The sequence below is a fragment of the Phascolarctos cinereus genome, unplaced genomic scaffold (genome assembly GCF_003287225.1).
Source record: "Phascolarctos cinereus isolate Bilbo 61053 unplaced genomic scaffold, phaCin_HiC Scaffold_4;HRSCAF=312, whole genome shotgun sequence".
In the NCBI taxonomy this organism is placed as follows: Eukaryota; Metazoa; Chordata; class Mammalia; order Diprotodontia; family Phascolarctidae; genus Phascolarctos; species Phascolarctos cinereus.
In genome coordinates this window covers 210,081,823-210,102,100 of record NW_027555847.1, presented here as the reverse complement: position 1 = coordinate 210,102,100, position 20,278 = coordinate 210,081,823, and the positions used below count along the sequence as shown (strand labels likewise).

General features: G+C 39.1%; 1 protein-coding gene across 1 annotated transcript; it reads left to right on the top strand.

The window, feature by feature from the left end:
- The first annotated feature begins 2,826 nt into the window (after positions 1–2,826).
- ZP2 (zona pellucida glycoprotein 2) lies at positions 2,827–16,369 on the top strand. The gene is made up of 18 exons (XM_020965387.2): positions 2,827–2,870; positions 3,191–3,279; positions 3,439–3,522; positions 4,029–4,123; positions 5,400–5,552; positions 7,602–7,646; positions 7,845–8,009; positions 8,666–8,762; positions 8,849–9,030; positions 10,524–10,647; positions 11,183–11,370; positions 11,459–11,550; positions 11,666–11,790; positions 12,574–12,763; positions 13,808–13,943; positions 14,036–14,132; positions 15,733–15,813; positions 16,191–16,369. The coding sequence occupies exons 1-18, from the start codon at positions 2,827–2,829 to the stop codon at positions 16,331–16,333; spliced, it is 2,130 nt and encodes a 709-aa protein (XP_020821046.1). The 3' UTR covers positions 16,334–16,369.
- Positions 16,370–20,278: the final 3,909 nt, after the last annotated feature.

Here is a 20,278-nt window from a genome sequence, read left to right as displayed (position 1 = left end):
AAGATGAGTTGAAGGAGACTAGCAAAGGCTAGAGCTCTCCCTGCTTTTGACGACTCCATCCTTCCCCTTGAGCAGGTCAGTGCCTTCATCTTGACCAATATATAAGAAGATAATCTCATACCAATGGACATTGGGAAAAGGGTTACATCAGTTTCATAGGATCATAGATAAAGCTGGAAAGGACCTACAAGGCCATCTTGTCCAACCTCCTCCTTTGACAGATTTAAAAAAAGACTGAGGCCCAGGGACTGAAATAACTTGTTCAAGGTCACACAAGTAGTAGTCAGTGACTAAGGCTGGATTTGAATCTCGGTCCTTTGCTGCCAAAGTTCTTCCTATTGATCCATGCTATTTTATACTATCTTATTCGTGGCTAATTATATTTTCTATGTTTCTCATTAACTACAGAATGTCTTAACTAGAAGGAAGGTTAGAGGTCATCTCTTTCAATTCTCTCATCTCACTGATAAAGAAACTGAACCCAGAAGGGTGACATAACTTTAGCAAGTTAGTGGCAGAACCCAAGTTTTTTTATTCATAGTGCTGACTGTGGAATATTTCTAATTAATCTTCGCACTCAGAAGCAAAATGGACTGTACATAAGGGTGGGCTGGATCAAGACTAGCTTGAGCCAGCAAACTAGAACCAATTGTTAAATTTTCAGTGTGAGCATTTATATTTTGGAAATCAGCGGAAGCTACAAATCAGGGCTTGAGTTATCGTTTTGTTAATTGTCTAGACTTACGAAAGGGATGGAGAAAATGTGAATACTGCAGATTATTCTCCAAATTGTGTCCTGCATTTTCAGACAGCACACACTGCTGACTGTGTGTGAAGCATTTAAGAGTTTTGGCACAGTCCCACTCTGTAATTTTGTTGGTATGAGAATTCCCAATGAGAAAAATCGCTCTACTGATGCAGATCAAAAACTGCTCTGCAACTTACACTCTTGGCTTGGCGGCACTGAGAGGCAGAATGTCTTGCCTAGGATGACAGAGCCAGTACTTGTCAAAGGCTTAGAACCTAGAACTGAGGTTTTCCTGACTTTGAGGGCCACCTCTTAATCATTACAGCAAGCTTCCTCCTGCATGTGAAGTATAGCTTGTATACAAATGTACACACGTTCAATTATTCCAGATCATTCAGCCAATCTGGTTTCTGGTTCCTCTTGTTTCCTAGAAGAACAAGCCAAGTTGTCTGCATCTCTTTGGGACTCAGTTTCTTCATCTATAAAATGAGATGATTAGACTAGATTATCTCTAAGATCCTCCCTTCTAACTCCAAAACACTGAAATGCTTGAGATGTCACATATTCCAAGGATATTTTAATGGCACCAGAACATTCTCGGAGCTGAAAAACTGTAATGCTAAGAAAGAACTGTCTAATGATGGTAGCAGGTATCCATCGAAGGCCTGTTGGGGAGATTTTGAAGCAGGGGTCCTCGAGTAAGGCTAAACTGGCAACTGCCTACAGAAAAGACCATCCTTGTAAAGAAAGTAAAGGGGGGAGGAATTCTTAGATACCAAATCCAAGGAAAAGTCCACAGTGGCTCAGCAGTAGCTACATATTCCTGACATGCATCTAAAGGGGTTTTTTGGCTGTATGTTTTTAGCTGCTGCCTATGAAACTGACACATAGAAGAAGGAGGAGAAGGAGAAGGGGAAAGAGAAGAAGGAGGAAGAGGAAGAGGAAAAGGAGGAAGAGGAGGAAGAGGAGGAGGAGAAGAAGGAGAAGCAGAAGGAGAAGGAGGAGAAGGAGAAGAGAAGAAGAAGAAGAAGAAGAAGAAGAAGAAGAAGAAGAAGAAGAAGAAGAAGAAGAAGAAGAAGAAGAAGACCAGCTGTTCACAGCATCTAGATATAGAGAAAGAATATTTGGGATCAGAGGCCCTGAGTTTGAATTTTAGTTCAACTGTATGACTTTGGAGCAGTCATTTATTCTCTCTAGGTTCAGTTTCCTCAGTTGTTAAATGATAGGACTAAAAGATCTTGTAGATCTCTTTCATATCCAAATCCTCTGATCCTAACGTAGTGGTAGAAGAGTTAAGAGATATCACACTCAACTTGTTTTCCTCATTTCTTTTCTTAAGCAGCCCATTTCCTTTCTTTGGGAAAAAAAAAGCTTACATTTATGTAGCCCTCTAAAGCTTACAAAATGCTTTCTAAACATTATCTCATTTGATCCTCACCACAATCCTGGGAGGTACATGCTATTATTATACCATTTACAATTAGGGAAACTGAGGCAGAAGAGGTTAAATGACACCAAAGATCACACAACTAGTAAGTATCTGAGGCTGGATTTTAACCCAGGTATTCCTTAGTCCAAAGGTTCAGGGTGTTATCCACCAGCCACCTAGCTCTGCGAAAACCATTCCCTTTCGACTGTGGTTAGTATCATGGCTACCAGGTGCTAAAGACTGATTTTCCTCAGCCATTGAGAAGGATTCCAAGACACTCACCTGGTGCCTCTTGGGCAGCTTCAAGGTGCCTGTTTAATAGAGACTTGCTGGGGGTGAAAGGGGTGGGGGACCGTGCAGGACTGCAGATTCCCTACTTCCCTGGAACAGAAGCACTAGGCCTGCTTTCTACTGCTGAGATGGCCTTGGACCACACTGTCCCCTTCTCTCTAGAGGGGTTCTATGCACCTCCAGCTTGTGCTCATTGTGCTTGTCCCAATTCTCTGTCTAAGCCAGGTGTTCTCAATGAGACTCAGAGGTCCAGGCACCACCTGTGTGGGAGTAGGAGGAAACCTTGCATGCGCACAGCCTCCCCTACATAAGTTCAGGCTTGTGAGCTGAGCTCTCTGAGGTTTGTTTGCTGTGAACAATGAGGACGAGAGTCAGCCTAACCGGGGCCCCTAAAGGGATATGGTGAGTAGCTCTAGATGCATGGGTTCTTAACTTGTGGCCTTTGAATGGATTTTATAAGGTCTGTGAACTTGGATGTGAAGGGAAAAAAAATCAAACTCGGACACATCTATGCCTTTATCAGTCCTCATTTCCCTTTGTAATCCAGTGTATTTTTATTTTATGCATTTAAAATTATCATTCTGGGAAGGGACTCATAGGCTTCACCACAGTGCTAAAGGGGTCTATGACAGATAAAGGAGTAAGGGCCCTGCACTAAGTGAAGAAGGTAGAGGTGCCCTTGTTGTGTTCTTTGGCTGAGCCAAAGCCTCTCTTCTCCACAGCCCCGGCCCACAGCTTCCCTGGCTCTTCTGCCTTGTGGCCCTGGTAACCTCTGCAGTGGTTGGTAACTTCTCAACTACCAGCTTCCCAGGTACATTTGCTGCTGTTTCTCCTCTGTGTCAGTTAGCCTAGGGGTGGGTGAGGTAATCCCCTTCACACTTCTTCCCATATGTAGGTAGAAATTCTCCCCTCGAACTTGAGGATGGGGAAGAAACAGCTGTTTGTTAGTCACTCACCTCTGGTTTTCTAGGCACAGTCACTTGCTATGATGATGAAATGAAGATTCAATTGCCTGAAGATCTTGGCAACAAGTCTTGGCAAGCATATGTGGTTGGTAGGTCTTGGAGACTGGCTAATTGGATCCACCTTACTACACAGCTCTTGGTTCAGGCTCATCAAGATTGAGCTTCTAACAACCATTATTTTGGTGTCTACTGCATGTAGTACCTGTACGATACAGAGACGGGAAAATGATGAGTTCTGACTTGAATGAGTTCACTGGATTGTAAATATCTCTGTGCTTTGTAACAGCTGAAATATCTGAAGGGTAGGACAGTCTCTATAAAGCTGGGGAAGGTTGGGAATAGGGGAGAGCCAGTTCCCATGGTGATGTCCCTTTGTGCCTTTCCTGGAAAGGATAATTTGCTACACAAGCCTTCATGTGCTTTGCCTGTGGGTTAGTTGATTTTTTTTTAAATTACACATAAATTAATTTAGGAAAACAATTGAATTGGAAGTCTTTGTAGGGCAAACTCTACATTGAATAGAGTGGAAGTTAGGTACTTTGCTGAAACTTCTGTGGTGCTCTGGGCCTTCTGATTGCATCTCTGGTTCCTCTAGATTCCTTTGGTAATGAAATCTCGAGTTGTGGCCGCATCATAACATCAGAAAACCTCATTTTGAGAGCTACGTATAAGAGTTGTGCTGAAATGGTGGTAAGTGTTTGTTTTTTGGGGAAAAAATCTGAGCTGCTTCTGAATGGGGAGGCTATTTTGGTTGTGGCAAATTGGAAATCACTGAACCATGAAAACGGATGTCAGAATAAACATTACAGGTGGCAGAGAAAAGCTATTATCTCTTAATAGGCATTATAATAGGGGAGTACGCCAGTCATATTGGCCAGCCAATCAGAGCTAATGCTCTGATTTATTGGTGCTTATCACTAACAACTGAAAGCCTTGGAAATCTATGCAAGGTATCCATGCTATAAGCCATTTTTAAAAATTGTAAATAGCATGCCAAGGACAAACTGGCTAGTGGTAGGTTTGGCATAGTGGTTCTAATTCCTCTATTTACTGAGATTGTGGGCTATTCAACTCCCTTTCTGAATTCATTGTCTGCCAAGTAAGGGGATTATATTAGATACCTAAATCCTATGATCCAGGTTTATTAACAACCTTGTTAAGCAGGGTAAGTATTCCATTTTTACAGATAAAGAAACTGAGACCCAGAGAAAAAAAATTTTTTAAAGTGACGTAGCTAGTAAATAACACTGGTGGGTGAGCTGATACCAATCTATGGTTGAAATGAGCTAGAAGCAACCTTAGAGGACATTTAGTTCAATCTCCTGGTTTTTGGGAGCTAAACTACATTGGTTTCTAAAAAGAAACTATAAATACTCACATCAGTTTGTTTCTATGTACTTCATGCTTCTTTGGTGACACTAGCACTAATCTGACTAAAGTGAAATTGGACACATTTTAATCAGTAGAGTAATGGGGGAAAGAGTTGGAAATAAGACTGCCTGATGCTGGTCACGAGTAGGTGCAGAAGAACATTCCTGGTTACCTCTCTTCAAGGTCACCAGAGGAAAAGAAATTTTTGGACTGCAAAGAAGTCTGGGAGATAGGGTTAGAACACGGGAGCAGATATCAAAGGTGTTGGGCATTGCTTGGAGGGTGAGATATAATTCTTAAATTTGTCATAGGATTATATATTCCTAGTTTGAGTAACAAATACAATAAAGGTGGAACCGGATACTTAAATCAAGGACCCAAAAAATATACTCAGTGGCTCAGGAGGCCTAATAAAAGATACAACCTCAGCAGACTATCTGAAAGGGCTTAATTGTTCATAGGACTTCCTCCTGATGCTCAAAACAAATTTCCTTTGAGTGAAGTGATGGGTTTATTCCAGGCCTCTGAGACTGCAAAATCTCTTTGATGCAAGAGTTATAGCAGAACCACTGTGTCTTGTTTTGTCTGTATCCAGCATGGTATGTATCAAGTGAAACTCAAATTCCTGCCCAACAAGACCATAAGCAACCAGGCTGTAACCTACCGGGTCAGCTGTCCTGCCACTCAAGCTGATGAAGTTCTAGGTGAAATGTTAGCAGCCACAAACTGTACCAAGGATTTCATGTCTGTGAGTATAGCAATCTGACTAGCCCTCTGGTTGCTTTCAGAGGGCCTCTTCCCCAACTTTTGGTTTCCTTTATACATATGGTAGTGTAAGCAACCTCTTGGGTGTTATGTTTTAGAATCCTGTTGCCTCTGCTAGGTACCCTTACTAGCTCCCAGAAGGCAGGGACTGTGCCTCCCTACATTACCCAAACATTACATACAGATGTTAACTTGAAATGCTTACTCAGCACCAGAATGTAATTATTCATCTGAGCCTACAGTTAAGGCCAGGTGCCATGATTTTGAAATCCCAATAGAAGATTTTAGTGAAGCCTAATAAAACAATGGACTAAGGGTTGGAACACTTGCCTACTTTCCCCATCTGTAAAATGGAGAAAATAATATCTATTTCCCAGAGTTATTGTAAGGATCAAATGAGATGTATGTTGTAAACCTTTAAACTATGTAAATAATAGCTATTGTTGCTCAGGGTGATGGCTAATTGCTGTTAGAGGAACTCCAATTAGCCATGATCCTGGGCAAGTAGCTTCTTCCTCTAGGCTGCTAGTTCTCTGACTGTGAAGGTGGGGTGGGATAAAGGTAGAAGTAGGGGAGAGTAGGTATATTCTCTACCCAGGGGTTACAGTGTAGAGAGCCTGAGTAGGGAACCTGCAGCCTCAAGGCTACTTGTGGCCTTCTAGGTCTCTGGGTGTGGCCTTTTGACTGGGTCCAAGTTTTATTAAGAGGATTTGTTCTGTGAAGTTGGAACTCGGGTTGAAGGGCTGCATTTGAGGACCTAGAAGGCCACATGTAGCTTCAAGGCTGCAGGTTCCCTACTCCTGTTCTCTACTGTATCTCCATATATTATATTACATTACTTTTTTTTAATCTTCATTTTTAAACACAACTATAAGACTTAAAAAAACTAAAATTGTTTTCTTTTCCTTCATAGTCATGAATGAAACTAAGAAAGGAATTTATAATTTTCATATTAATATGATATGTGCAATGAATACTAATTTAGTTTTCTCAAGAGCTGCCTCTCTGGCTTAGGGAGTCTGAGCTCACAATGCAGCTTAAACTGATTAATTAAAACTAAATCACTGGACCTTAAGTGAAGCAAATCAAAGATTATAGAACCTGTTGTCACAGAGTTCTGGTTCTGTACTTCGGGGGAGGTGGTCACAACCCCCAAAGACTTGACTCCAGAATTGTTGTTTTGCGAGACTTAAGGGTTTTTCATGGGAAACCACTAAATAATTGTTTGTAATGTAATCAACCTTCCCCAGTTGTGATTAAAGTATGTGCTTTAACTTTAGCTATGAGAACATTCTTCACTGAAACTGATTAAACTACTTGATTACTGGTACTCCCTCTCTAAGCCTGCTTTGTGAAGCTTTGAGCAGTCTCAGGTTAGAGACTAGCCCAGTAGAACAAAAAAAATTCTATTAACAAACCCTTTGAAGGCTTTTAGGTGCCTTAAGATGAGAGGCTAGGTACACTTTACCTCTAAGATTTTAAATTCCCTAGTAGAACATCAATTAAACATTTATTGTCTACTATGTGCTAGGCACATAACTTAACAGATCAAGAAGCCAAGGTACAGAAAAACTCATTGACTGCCCCCAGTTCAATTAGCTTGTTACTGAGCCAGAACAAACACCTGGGATCTCCTAGTTCTCTCAGTCTAATGTTCTCTTCCTTCTCCCCCCTCCCCAATACCATATTTCCAAGAATAATTGAGGTCAAATCCTCCCTTTCATACTTACTAGCCGGGACAATTTGGGCAAATCATTTAACCTTTCTAAGTTAAAAGTTTCCCCATCTGTACAATGGTGGTAATAATCTTGTAAGGTAGGAACTAAAAGTTGTTGTGTGGATCAAATGAATGTGTGTGTGTGTGTGTGTGTGTGTGTGTGTGTTGTGTGTGTGTGTGGTGTGTGTGTGTGTGTGTATATACATACATATATATATACACATATATACAGTGCTCTATAAACTTTAAGAACTATGTAAATATCATATACAATTTTTTTTCTTTAGAAGGTAGAATGATTTTTTTTTCTTTCAGGTTTCATTTTCACAGATCCTACCCAGTTTTGATGATGAAACTATGGTAAGGGTTTTTTGGGTTTTTTTGGTTTTGTCTTTGTTTTTGACTAAAGACTTCCAGGTAGCTTACATTCCTCTGCTTATGGGTATTAGCTTATTTTAAAGGACTTTAAGGATGAAACATCATTTGAACTAATGAGTTTAACCTTGCTTATAAGACTTAATTTAGACACAAACATCTAAGAAGGCTTTTTGATTTCAGGGTAGAGAACCTCAGGTGGCTTGGACTGTCATTGTGGGTGATAGCCCCAAAATGCAGACCCTTACTCTTCAGGAAGCCATGCAGCAGGGCTACAGTTTTGTCATTGAGAACAGTAAGATTATCTTGCGGGTGTCCTTCAATGCTGTTGGAGTCTCTCATTATGAGGTATGTGTGTGTGTTTAAAAAAAAAAAGATTTAGTCACAGAGAAGGTTATATTTGAATTTGCCTTTCTGTGGCAGGGATTTGTTTATTTGTTCTTTGTTTTGGCCTGGATCTGTGATTCTATTAGTATGGAGAACTCTAGCCATATAAACTCCCTCCACAGATATGGATGAAGATTACCAACTCATCTCTTACTCTTAAATCTCCTGTTCTAAGCAAATTAAACTCCGGTCTTTCCAACTCAATGGTTAGCCCTCTGTCCATTACGTAACACTGTTACTCATTATAGCTTACAGCTATAATGAAGGCATATAGTTCTGCTCATATTTTGTGAAGGCCAATTAACCACTAATCGTTACTATTTCATACCTTTGTAAGTTCTGCCTACTATTGGTGCTGTTTCTTTAGCAACAGAAAATTTATATGGTCAAGCAAGTTTTCATGCCTATTCAGCTGGCATTTCTGAAATGACTAAAGAGTTAGTCATTCATACAATAAAAGTACTGGGTACTTAGTTTCTCACTTACAGAGAAAGCCATTACTTCAAAATGGTTAAGCTTTGTCTAATCCAAATTCCAATGCATCTGCACATGGATTAATCCTGCTATTGATCCTGTAATAGAATGTCAATTTAAATTCACCTTTTTTTTTTTAACAGCAAGAAAACAATCACCTGTATACTGTGGCTCTCAAGCTTACATATGGACCCCCTGAAAATAGGCTTACCCTCTCTTCCCGAATGGTTTGCATCTTAGGTGAGGCCACTGGAAGTTAAGAAAATGTTTTTGGATGGAAGACTTGTTTAAGATTGACATAAGTAATACTGATCTCTCTTTTCCAGGTCCAGCCACCTGTAATTCAACACACATGACTCTTATTATACCAGAGTTTCCAGGGGCATTGACAGCCATAAATATAGAGAATCATAATGTTCCCATGAATTCGTCAAAGACCAGTGGCATTGCTGTAGAGTCAAGAAATGGCTCAAGACTACATTTCAACAAAAGTATTCTGAAATCTAAAGTAAGTTTTTTGTGTTTTGCATGATTTCACATGTATAATTGATGTATTGCTTGCCTTCTCAAGAAGTAGGAGGAAGGGAGAGAATTTGGAACTCAAATTTTTTTAAATATTGAAAATTTTAAAAACCATAATTGGGGAATTATTGAAATAAAAATACATTAAAGTAAGTTTCTTTTAAATCAGGACAACTCTTGGCTTATAGTACTTCCTGTCAAAGAAAGAAGGGATAAATAAAGTATACTTACCTTACTGGTGACTTGAAGAATACAGATGTCCCTCATTAAAATGAAGAGATTTTACTAAATACCTATACCAAAGGTTACCTACAATCTTAAAATTCCAGGAAGCTACTGTGTTGACCACCTAATTTCCTGTGGTATAAAAGACTAGAACAAAGTAACTGCTCTCTGGTTCAGCAAATGACTTCACTCTAAGTGAATTTTCCTGGTAACCTAAGGTCATATACTTCTCCCTCCCCCTAGGTAGCAAACCTTATATTTTCTACCCTTAATGGAAATACATCTAAAATTCTCTATTAAAACAGCTTTTTCATGAAGATATGTTCAATACTAACAATATCTGTCCTTATTATGGAGGTGTAGTACAAAGAGTACTAGAGCTCCTTACAATGTAACTTTAGACAAGTTGTGTAACCTTTCTGGTACTTGGTATCCCCATCTATAAAAGAAGGAAATGGGACCCAATGACCTGTAAGGTCACTTCTAGATCTAAATCTAGGATCTTGTGTTCCTACTGAGTTAAGACTATTGAGGGATGTAGGGACCTGTAATATGCTTTGTGGTGGGGGACATTTCTCCTCACGCCAGTGTCCTCTAGTTGTTTAACACTATCCTCTGGGTAAAGACCCAAGAGAGGCTTTGCCTCTTTTGGAACAGAATGACTGGCTTTTGATAACTGCTGCCCACTTACACATCTTCCCAAAATGTCCAACCTGGGACAATTAGAGATGATGCAGTTCAACCCTCCTCTTGGGGGAGGGGGAGGAAAGTAAAGCCAGAGAAGTAAAGTGAGATGCCCAGAGTCACATAGCTAGCTAGTGAATGTTTGAGCCAGGAATTAAAGTTGGGCCTTCTTGCTCCCAAGTCTAACAATTATTCTACTATCTCATACTTGTATTTCTATGTCCTTGGATAAAGTGTGGTGGTTTGGGAAAGAAAAGGAGGTTGTTCTGCCTCTGTTGTATATGGTCCCAGCTTCTCCTGGTCTCTTCTATTTGACCTTGGATAAGGCTTAAAACCTTCGTCACACAGACATCATTTTACTAAGGGAAATAAATAACCCCTGCCCTCAAGAAGCTTCCAGATCTAATGAGATGATCTACAATCCCTTGACCTGGTGACTTTAAAAAACAAACAAACAAACAAACACTAAAAGCAAATCTATAAACATCCTGAGTGCCTTCAGTGATCTCTGGTAACTCATACTAGCCCTGATGACTAGCTATTAGTCCTTAAATTATTCTCTCTTTTCAGGTGTCCGAGAATGGTACAGGTATTCAGTTTTACTTACCTTCAGTAAAGCTGACTTTTCAGTATTATGGGGAGATGGTGTCTGTGATAATCTATCCTGAAACCTGTGACTCGCCAGTTTCAGTAGGTAAGGATGTTATTTGACATTGGCTTTATAATTCTGTTGTAGTTTTTTTGTTGGTTTTTTTTCCCCCTCCTCTTCATTCTAGTCAAAGTAGCCTTTATGGACATATAGTTCAAGTGAGTTGCCAAGAACTGAAGGATGTTAAAATACTATCAAAGTAGTCAGACGACTAGAAGTCTTAAAGCAGCATTTTATCTGGTAAAATTCTCCATAATAGAAAGAAGTGAAAGGAATAAGCATTTACAAAGTGCCTTATTATGTTAGGCTGTGTGTTTAAGTATTTTACAATTCTCATTTGATGCTTGCAACAACCCTGGAAAGTAGATGCTTTTATTATTCCCATTTTGCTGTTGAGGAAACTGAGACTGACAGATTAAGTGACTTGCCCATGATCACATAGTAGTAAGTTTCTGAGGCTGGATTTGAGCTTCAGTGTTCCTGACTGGAGGCCTAGTACTCTCTTTACTTAACTAAGCTGACAAGTTAGCAGCTTATAAATCTGCTTATTCAATAAACTTTTCCACTCTGTAAACTATAGTTACAGGTAGCACATGTACCCCAGATGGCTATATGGACTTTGAAGTCTACAGCCATCAAACGAAGCCAGCCTTGAACCTGGATACACTCCAAGTAAGAGATGGAACCTGCGGACGGGACGTTAAGCATCGAGCTGGGGAGATGGTTCGATTTCATATACCCCTGAATGGGTGTGGAACAAGATCAAAGGTTAGTAATGGGGAAGGCTAAGAGGTTGAGACCTGCACCTCCTCAGGTTAACCAGTTACTAATTAATTCTTCCTTAAACTGTCTGAAGTTTGAAGGAGACCAAGCTATCTATGAAAACGAAATACATGCTCTTTGGGCAGACCTCCCCCCAAGCAAAATTACTAGAGACAGTGAATTCAGGTAAGAAGCTCTCAGCTCAGTATCAAATTCCCTCCAGGTCAGTATCAAGTCAAATTGTTTAACTAGAAATACTTATCTTCATGTCTTCTCTGTCCCACCCCAACCCTCCCTTAAGTCTGACAGTGAGATGCTATTACAGCAGCACTGACCTTGTGGTCAAAACAAATATCAGCAGTCCTCCTCCTCCAATTGCTTCAGTGAAACCAGGACCACTTTCTTTAATCCTTCAGATCTATCCAGGTAAGAGTAATACAAATGCTTCCAAGCAGCATAATTATATGACACTTGAACTCTCCAAGACAAGTCCAATTTCTTTTTGTTGGTCACTTTTCCATGACCTATGTGCATTTTGGTCCCTGTTGGCAAAGTGACTTTTTGCTGACTTAATTTTATACAATGCTGGTTATACTTGAGTAGCTATTGTTGGTGGCTTCTATTATTAACAATATTAGTACGCTATAATATTAAAAACATTGTTATAGTGCTTCAATACTTGTAAAGCAATGTATCTATCATTTGCTTGGCTCTTGAAACAAATACATTATGAGTGCTATTATAGAGGCAGCTGGTGTCAATGGATAGAGTGCTGGGCCTGGAGTCAGGAAGACCTGAGTTCAAATAGGGCCTCACTTAATTTGCTAGCTGTGTGGCCCTGGGCAAGTCACTCAACCCCTACCTTCATCAGCTTCCTCAACTGTAAAAAATGAAGGTCATAATAGCACCTACCTCCCAGGCTTCTTGTGAGGATCAAACGAGAACATTTATAAAGAGCTTAACAAAGTGCCTGATACCATGGTAAGCACTTAATATATGCTTAATTTCCTTCCCTTATCCCATTTTATAGATGGGAAAACTAAATCTAAGTGACTTGTTCAGAGTAGCACAGCATTTGAGGCAGGATTTGAATTTGGGTCTTCCTGAACCTCATTTGGTACTTTACTATGCTATGTGGCTTCCTCATATTTCTACTCTGGTCTTAAAACTATTCCAATATCCTATAAGAAGTTTTCCCTTCTTTCTTAGACAAGTCCTATCTGCAGCCTTATAGGGATGATCAGTACCCAATAGTGAAATATTTGCGTCAACCAATTTACATGGAAGTACAAGTTATAAATAGAAATGACCCAAACATCAAACTAGTCTTAGATGACTGCTGGGCAACAGCATCGGTGGACCCTATGTCTCTGCCCAGATGGAATATCATTGTGGATGGGTAAGGCCTATATAAAATACCTTTAAATGAATTAGTTTTTGGGGGGGCAGAATTCTGATGATTAAATTAACAAGCTACCTATGGAATAATGCAAAGTCACTTGGGTTCATAGCAAAGTTGGACTGCCTCCTTGAAATGAACGCTTGTTGAAAATAGCGTTTACTAGGCTGTTATGTCTTGAGCACTAGCCTACGTTCTGACGAGGAAGACGACGCATATAAGAGAATGATGGCGAGAGAAGGGAACTTTCTCCAGAAAGTTACAGAAATAGTAAGGCTAGATTGACACAATCCATCCAGGAATTGTGACAGTTGATTTGATAATGGTTCATAGCATCAGAACTGGGGAATGAGGGGGGGAGATGTGGAAAGGGAAAATATCAGTTGGTCGATAAAAGACACTATGAAAGAGGTGGCAAGGAAAGGGAGTGAAGTAAAGCCTGGCTAAGGCTTTCCTGACACAGTGGTTTATGAAAGCAGGGCCCCGGGATAGCAATTCCTCCAAGGCATGGTTTCTGAGGTGGGCAGCAGCCATTGAAGTTCCTTGGCCTGACCGAGGATGGGGATAGGGGCAAGCATAATCTGGTGACTCTTATTTCAAGTGTGTTTTCCCCTTGAATCGAAGAGCATGTTCAGAGCCAGCATATCTTCTTAAATGCTTAAACAGCAGTAGAAACTGGGGTTTGTGAGCATAAGGCTTAGCACAGTGCCTTGGCATATCACAGGTGCTTAATAAATGCTTATTGGCAGACCAGAAATGTATCTCTTGGAGTAGCTAGAAGTTATATGATAAATCTTGAGATAGAATACATCTAAACCAGTGGTATCAAACTGCAATAGAAATGGGCACCATTAATCCATGCATAAGGATCACCAGGCCTCATACTGACTTAGTTTTAAATGTTTTAAAATGTAATATTATCTATATAATTTTATATTTATTTTGTCTACTATTTCCCAATTACACTTTAATCTGGTTCAAGCTTCACCAGGAGCCTTGTGTTTGACAGGGATCAAATGATGACGTATGTGTCTTGCTTCCTAGCTGTGATTACACACTGGACAATTACCGCACAAAATTCCACCATGTAGGCTCTTCAGTGAACCATCCCAATCACTACCAAAGGTTCGAAGTAACTACTTTTGCCTTTGTAGCTGGTGGCCAAGCTCTCTCTAGCCTGGTAAGTGATCTAAGTTGCCTTGGCCCTCCTGTGAGACGGCCCATTAGACTGGCTAACCTCCTTTCTTTCCCTTGCTTATTTATATCTTTTAGATCTATTTCCACTGCAGTGTCTTGGTCTGTGACCAATTCTATCCCGATTCTCCTTTGTGTTCAGTGACTTGTCCTGGGTCATCTAGGATGAAAAGAGGTAAATACTTAAAAGGCTTTGTGATAGGCTTAAAGTTCTAAAAGCTTTGCCCTTCTTAAGAGGTAAGAGAATTTCTGTTCCTTAATGTTTAACTGGCACCTTTGTGCTTTCATATAAGCTGTCCCCAACTGAGACAAATGAGAAGTCCAAGAGTTTCTGGGTTAATTAGGACAGCAGGTCATAAATTGAGGTCAGTGGTTCTCTCTAAAACCAGACCCCACAGGGAGACTGCTTGAATGTTTAAATACCTTTGGAAAAGGGACTGTCCCTAGGGTGGAAATGAACTCTGGTTAACAACTGAGAGAATGAATATTAATGAGAGGTAGGTTTATTCTAATGAAGGGCTGTGGATGGGGTGTGAGAAACTGTGACTTTGATGATATCACTCTTGGAGAAAGAGACTTCTCTCCACCCAGATCATGCCACCTCTTGGCGATCTATTCTGCACCCAGTCCTACCTGAGTATAGAACAATGGTGGGGTTATACTATGAATTCCACCTAGATAAGATGGTCTGGGTAGGATGAATTTTTAGGCAAGGTCAGAAATAGCCTTGAAAGGCTAGGCTTTGAATGAACAGAAAAGGAGGATCATATATAAGAGGTCATATATAAAACTGGTTCTTAATATAATAAAATAGTAATTTTTTTCCACATCTTTGTTAAAGTCTATTGCTGCCTTTAAGGCACAAGTGCCACATCTTCCATGAAGTCTTCCTGATTCAGCTGAGGGGGAGGAATTGTGGGGTTCTTTTCCTCTTCTATTATTCCTTAGACTTTCCTAGAGCATTTTCTTTCGGTTTCTCCCTCATTGCTCTCCAGTCATTTATCTGTTTGTCATTCTCTGTCCTACACCCCAGACTACATTTCTCACTGGGCAGGGCCTCCTCATCTTTGTACCCCCAGGCCTGAATTCAGTACCCATTATACCTGGCACCTCTTTTTAAAAAAAAAACTTATTTTTTTTTATTCCCAATTACATGTAAAAGCAACTTTAAACTTTTTTTTTTAAATTCTGAGTTCCAAATTCTCCCTCCCTCCTTCCCCTGTCTCAGGGACAGTAAGCAATTTGGTATAGGTTATACATGTGCAATCATGTAAAAAAATAGTACCACATTAGTCATGTGATGCCTCTTAAGAGCAGTGTTTACCTACTTTAAATGTGTATTTAGCTATTTGCCTCTAACTCTAAGAAGTCCTTAACATTGCCTCTTAAAAATCTTGGAGAGGAAGTTAACTTGACTAGAGCCATAAACTAGTTTAAAAAAAAACTCTTAAGGAAACTGTCTTATTGTAGAGCCATTGTTCTGAATTTGCCTTAGAGGCCATTGTTCATCAGTGGATCTTGCCTTTTGTAAACTACTTCATAATTTTCCCTAGACTCAAGAATGAGAAATTAGAACTCATTTAAAAAAACAAAATCAAAATAGTAATGTTTTCACTAGTTCTAATAAGAATGTCTACAGCAGTATGTGGAGGACAAGGCTTTCCATAGCACTTGCTCTCATAAACCCGTATTAACCATTAATCTGGATGACCAGATGGTAACACTAAATATACATGGATGTGTATATATGCATACATCTTTTTTCTCTTCCAAAGATATTATTGAAGAAAAGTCTACGATAGCAAGTCTTCCTGGACCTGTTGTCTTGGTATTGGATCAGGCCCCCTCATTTAGAGGTATGACAAGGCATCTGGAGAAATTTTATTTTTATTTACTTGAGTTATTTAACTGTAGGTTCAAATATTGTTTTAGTCTCAAATTCCTAAACCAGTTAACTATATTTGTTTTCAAATGTTCTCATTTGATTAAGAATTGGCTTCATCCTTTAGCACTAGATCCTTATGGGCAAATGAAAATTTAGATGGAAAAGCACTGATTCAGACAATTATTAGGCTTTTTAATATCATGATACTGTACTCAAGCTGAACAAAGTTTAACTTAAAATCAACTTATTAAAACTGTTTTTTTTTGTCATGGAAACTTTGAAAAATGATCTTAATTTTAATGTAGATGTGACCTAAAATCTGACTCTTGAATCTGTCTTGCCTTTTAGGACCCACGGACACTGAAGGGCCTTGGTATGAAGGAACAAGTATTGCCCTTCAAGTAGGGTCTATCCTAATTGCAGAGATATTTGTTGTGGCACTGCTTTGTCTGGTTAAATGCATGCCAGGCAGGAAAAGAGCTGTGAGTTAATAAATGAGCTTGCTTAATAAAATCATCCAAGCATCAGTTTTATTTTGCTTCTTAAGAGGGAAGGTAATTGTATTCAGGGTTATAGTCCACCATTGTCCTCTTCTATAGCTCCCTGCATCTATGCTGGAGACTACCTTCTAAAACTAATTCATTTATTTTATCAGTACTTGTACAAGAAAAAAGTAGCATGAGTTATAGGACTTTAACCATAGAAATGGAGAAATGTTTGCAGTTTATAGTTAAATCCCAACTCCCTCTTTACTGAAACCAAGAGGGCTCTTAAGCATATCCTGTCTATCACTTTAAGTATCTTTGCATCAAATTCAGTCTCTAACAGTAATAAAGCTTAGAGTACTATGTTTTTGTGACTTTGAAAAAACAAATGAACAAACAGCAGCACTTTGTGAGATCTAACCCCTTACTCTTGCCATTATGGGGTTGTTGATAGAGTTTATTATAATGTGGACATTAACTGAACTGGTTAGCATGAGGACCCTCCTTTGCATGTTCTTCAGCATATCAAGGTCCTTAAAATCCACTAAAATACTCAAATCATTTCTCCTACACCCCTTCTATCTTGGACCTGTGAAGTTTTAAAAAAAAAACACAAGTGTAAGCCATTTCCCTAATGGCAAATTTTCTTAATGGTAAGTTTCCACAGCTCTTTCTAAGAGGAAACCTAGCATCTAGCCTATTGCTATCTTGACTGCCTCTCCTGGTTTTGTGCCACCTGCTGCTTGCTTAGCTTGCTAACTATCCCATATTAGAGTCTGATAAAGATATTAAGCATGAAAGGAGACTGCTGAGGCATTCTACTGGGAGACTCTTAGCCAAGCTAAGACATGCATAACTTTTCTTTAAATATAGTCATTTTTTAAAGTCCTCATCTCTACTTTTCATAAGGATAACATGAAGGAATTTTGTTAAATACTTTTGTCAAGTATTTCTACCACTTTCCTCTGATCTACTAGACTAAACGCTGTCAAAAAAGGAAAGGAGTTAGGCTAACATGACCTGTTGACAAAACTATGTTTGCTGTGACTTGTCATTTCTTCTTTTGGGATGTTCATTAACCATACCTTTGATAATCTATGTCCCAGAATTTTTCTGGGAACCAACGGCTCATTGACCTATACAATGGATGTTCCATAATTTTTACTTTTTTGAAAATCAAGATACTTGTCTTCTAGTACTTCATTTAAAAAAAAGTATCTATCAACTTAATCAACAAATGTGTTAATAACCAAAGAATAACAGTATTATACATGAATCCATGAATTTCTATTGTATATAGTGTTTTCCTTAAATACTACCACTTTCCATAATCCTTCAACTATAAAGACCAGGTCTAAACAATCATATCCACCAGTTCCTCACTAGGTAAGACCCTTGTTTATCTGGGTCAGATGACTAAATTGATCAAGAGCATCTCATTATCTCCTTAGGTTTAAAAACTCCATGAGTCATTATTCTCTCATTTCTAGTGCAGAGTTCATTGTCTTTGGCTAAAAAGACACAAAATAAGAATTGAACAGCTGCTGCTTCTGTGAGGAGGTACTGTACCATCTATTCCCCAGAAGGGTCTTATCCCTTTCATCTTTGCTAAGCTGTTGGCCTGAGCTTGGCCTGAGCTTGTCTATCTGAATTGTAGCACTATCTGCCCTTTTATCTTCTTGCTTTAATATTCATACTTGAATTTTCTTGATCTTGACAAACACAAACATTTCCATATACCAAGAATGAAAGAGGGTTGTACATGAACCCAAATATCTTAAGTAGAGTTTGTTAAAATGTATATGAAATTCAGTACTGCAGTACCAACACTGAAATGCTTGGCTACGTCCCCTTCTGAACTTCTGTTTTCTCTTCCTCTCTTTTGCCCTCTTTCTCTTCTCCCCCCGCCTCATTTCCCCTCTTTACCCACTTCTTTCAATGTTCCCCTCCCCAAAAACATTAATAAAAAATAAAAATCCCTCATTTTCATTCCTTGTTAGAATTATTTGTCTTTGAGTTCTTGGGGAAATTCTCAAATGAAATTCTATCTCTTTCTTATACTGACTTCCCTTATGGCATTTTAGCTTATGGAATTGCATATAACCTTTTTCCTAAACCCTTATGTCTGGATGTCAGAATTTTATTCAAGATATTACTTATTCAACTTTTGTTGGACCTCTAGGAGTCTTTAAATTTTCTTCCTTTTAATTATGCTTATTAAATGAGTAGTTTGTTAGGCACTTAGCTCATGACCCCAACACCTAATGGGTATTATATAAATGCTTATTCCCTTTCCATTTACTCAATGTATTTTTCTTATTTGCTATTGCCAACATTTCCAGAACTACATCAAATAACAATGGTGACTAGACATCCTTTTTTTTACACCTAACATTATTGGAAAAGTTCTTAATGTCTCTACACTACAAATGATGTTCTTTGGTTTTTAGGCACAATTTACCTTAAAGTCTATTTTCTGTGCCTTTCAGTGTTTTTAGCATGCTTTATTTTGTCAAAGGGTTTTTTCTGCCTTTATAGATAAGATTGTTTTTTATTATACTGAACTAATAACACTTTTAGTTTGTCTAATATTGATAGGTATAGAGGAGTTTGCCTGAGCCTGTCCTAAAAAATGGAGGCCTTCAGAAGGAAGGCCAGTGGGAGAAAGGGACTGGCATGACAGAGGGATGTTCAAGAGTGAGAAGGTCCCAGGTGCTGAGGAAGTTCCAGAGTGAGAAGGCAGTTAAGTCTTGGTGCTGAAATCTGGAGTCAGAAGTACAGTTGGGTGGGGAATGACACACGGCCAATCTGAGTCCATCCCCAAATAGAGGACCTTGGAAGTGACTTTCCAGTGGGATGAGGTGGCCAGAAGAAGGAGGAGGGGAAGAGTTATGGCGATGAAACTGGAGAGTCAGGAGCACAGATTGAAGAAGAATGGAACAGTCTAGTTTGGGTGGAACATAAAGCATATGTTAGGAACCAGTATACCCTCAGTCAGGTTGGTAAGTGTCTCAAGATCATGTCATAAGAATTATTTGAAGGAACTGAGATGCTTAGCCTGGAGAAGAAAAGATTTGGGGTTATTGGGATTATTGCTGTCTTCAAGTCAAAGGATTGTCATAAGGAATAGAATCTACACTTGATTTGATGGGCCACAGAGGACAAAACTACAAATAGTCAGAATTTGCAAAAAGACAAATTTAAGGTTGTGAATTTTTAGGAAAGCTTTCCTTATCAATCTCCAAAAGCAGACTGAGCTGTCCCCGGGGGTACTAAGTACTTCCTCACTGGAAGTCTTTGTACAAAGTCTCAATGACACTTGTCAAGTGTGTTACAAAAGAATGTTCTTGTTAGGTTATGGGTTGGGCTCTGGTATCTTTCAACTCAGATTCTATGAGGACCTGGATTCCCTTCCCATTTCTATCATAAATTTAATCTGGAAGGGTCTCTTTTTCCCTAAGGTTCCCATAATTTCCAACCCAGAAACTAGTTTCTTCTTGTCAGAATTAGGTTCAGGTTAGAATTATGGGGAAAATTGAAAGGAACCTCAGAAGCCTTTGAGGTCCAACTCATACATGCTTGAAAGCAAACAGCATAATATGCAGCAGATATGGGTAGTGAAAGAGGATATTTGACCCTTTCTGGATGCCAGGTCTGAGCTACAGGACTTGTGGCTTTCTAGTCTTGCAACTTTGAGTATGTCTCAGTTTCTTTTTTCTTCAGACCATGCTTAGTTCCTGAATTGTATATGATTATGTAGAAAGTATCTATTAATTATATCTATAGATGGGGGGGAAAGCATTTGATAAAGTATAACTCATTTCTATTAAACACTTGGAAGTTTAGGTGTAAATGTACTTTTCCTTAAATTGATAAAGAAGCATTTAACTAAAACCATTATTAAGCATTATTTATAACGGGAATAAGTTAGAAGCCTTCCCAGTAAGATCA

Coding starts and splice junctions, on each gene's coding strand:
- ZP2 (XM_020965387.2), top strand. CDS start 2,827: ATGAGGACGAGAGTCAGCCTAACCGGGGCCCCTAAAGGGATATG. Junction 5,553..7,601: donor GTACCAAGGATTTCATGTCT/GTGAGTATAGCA, acceptor TTTTTCTTTCAG/GTTTCATTTTCACAGATCCT. Junction 8,010..8,665: donor TTGGAGTCTCTCATTATGAG/GTATGTGTGTGT, acceptor TTTTTTTAACAG/CAAGAAAACAATCACCTGTA.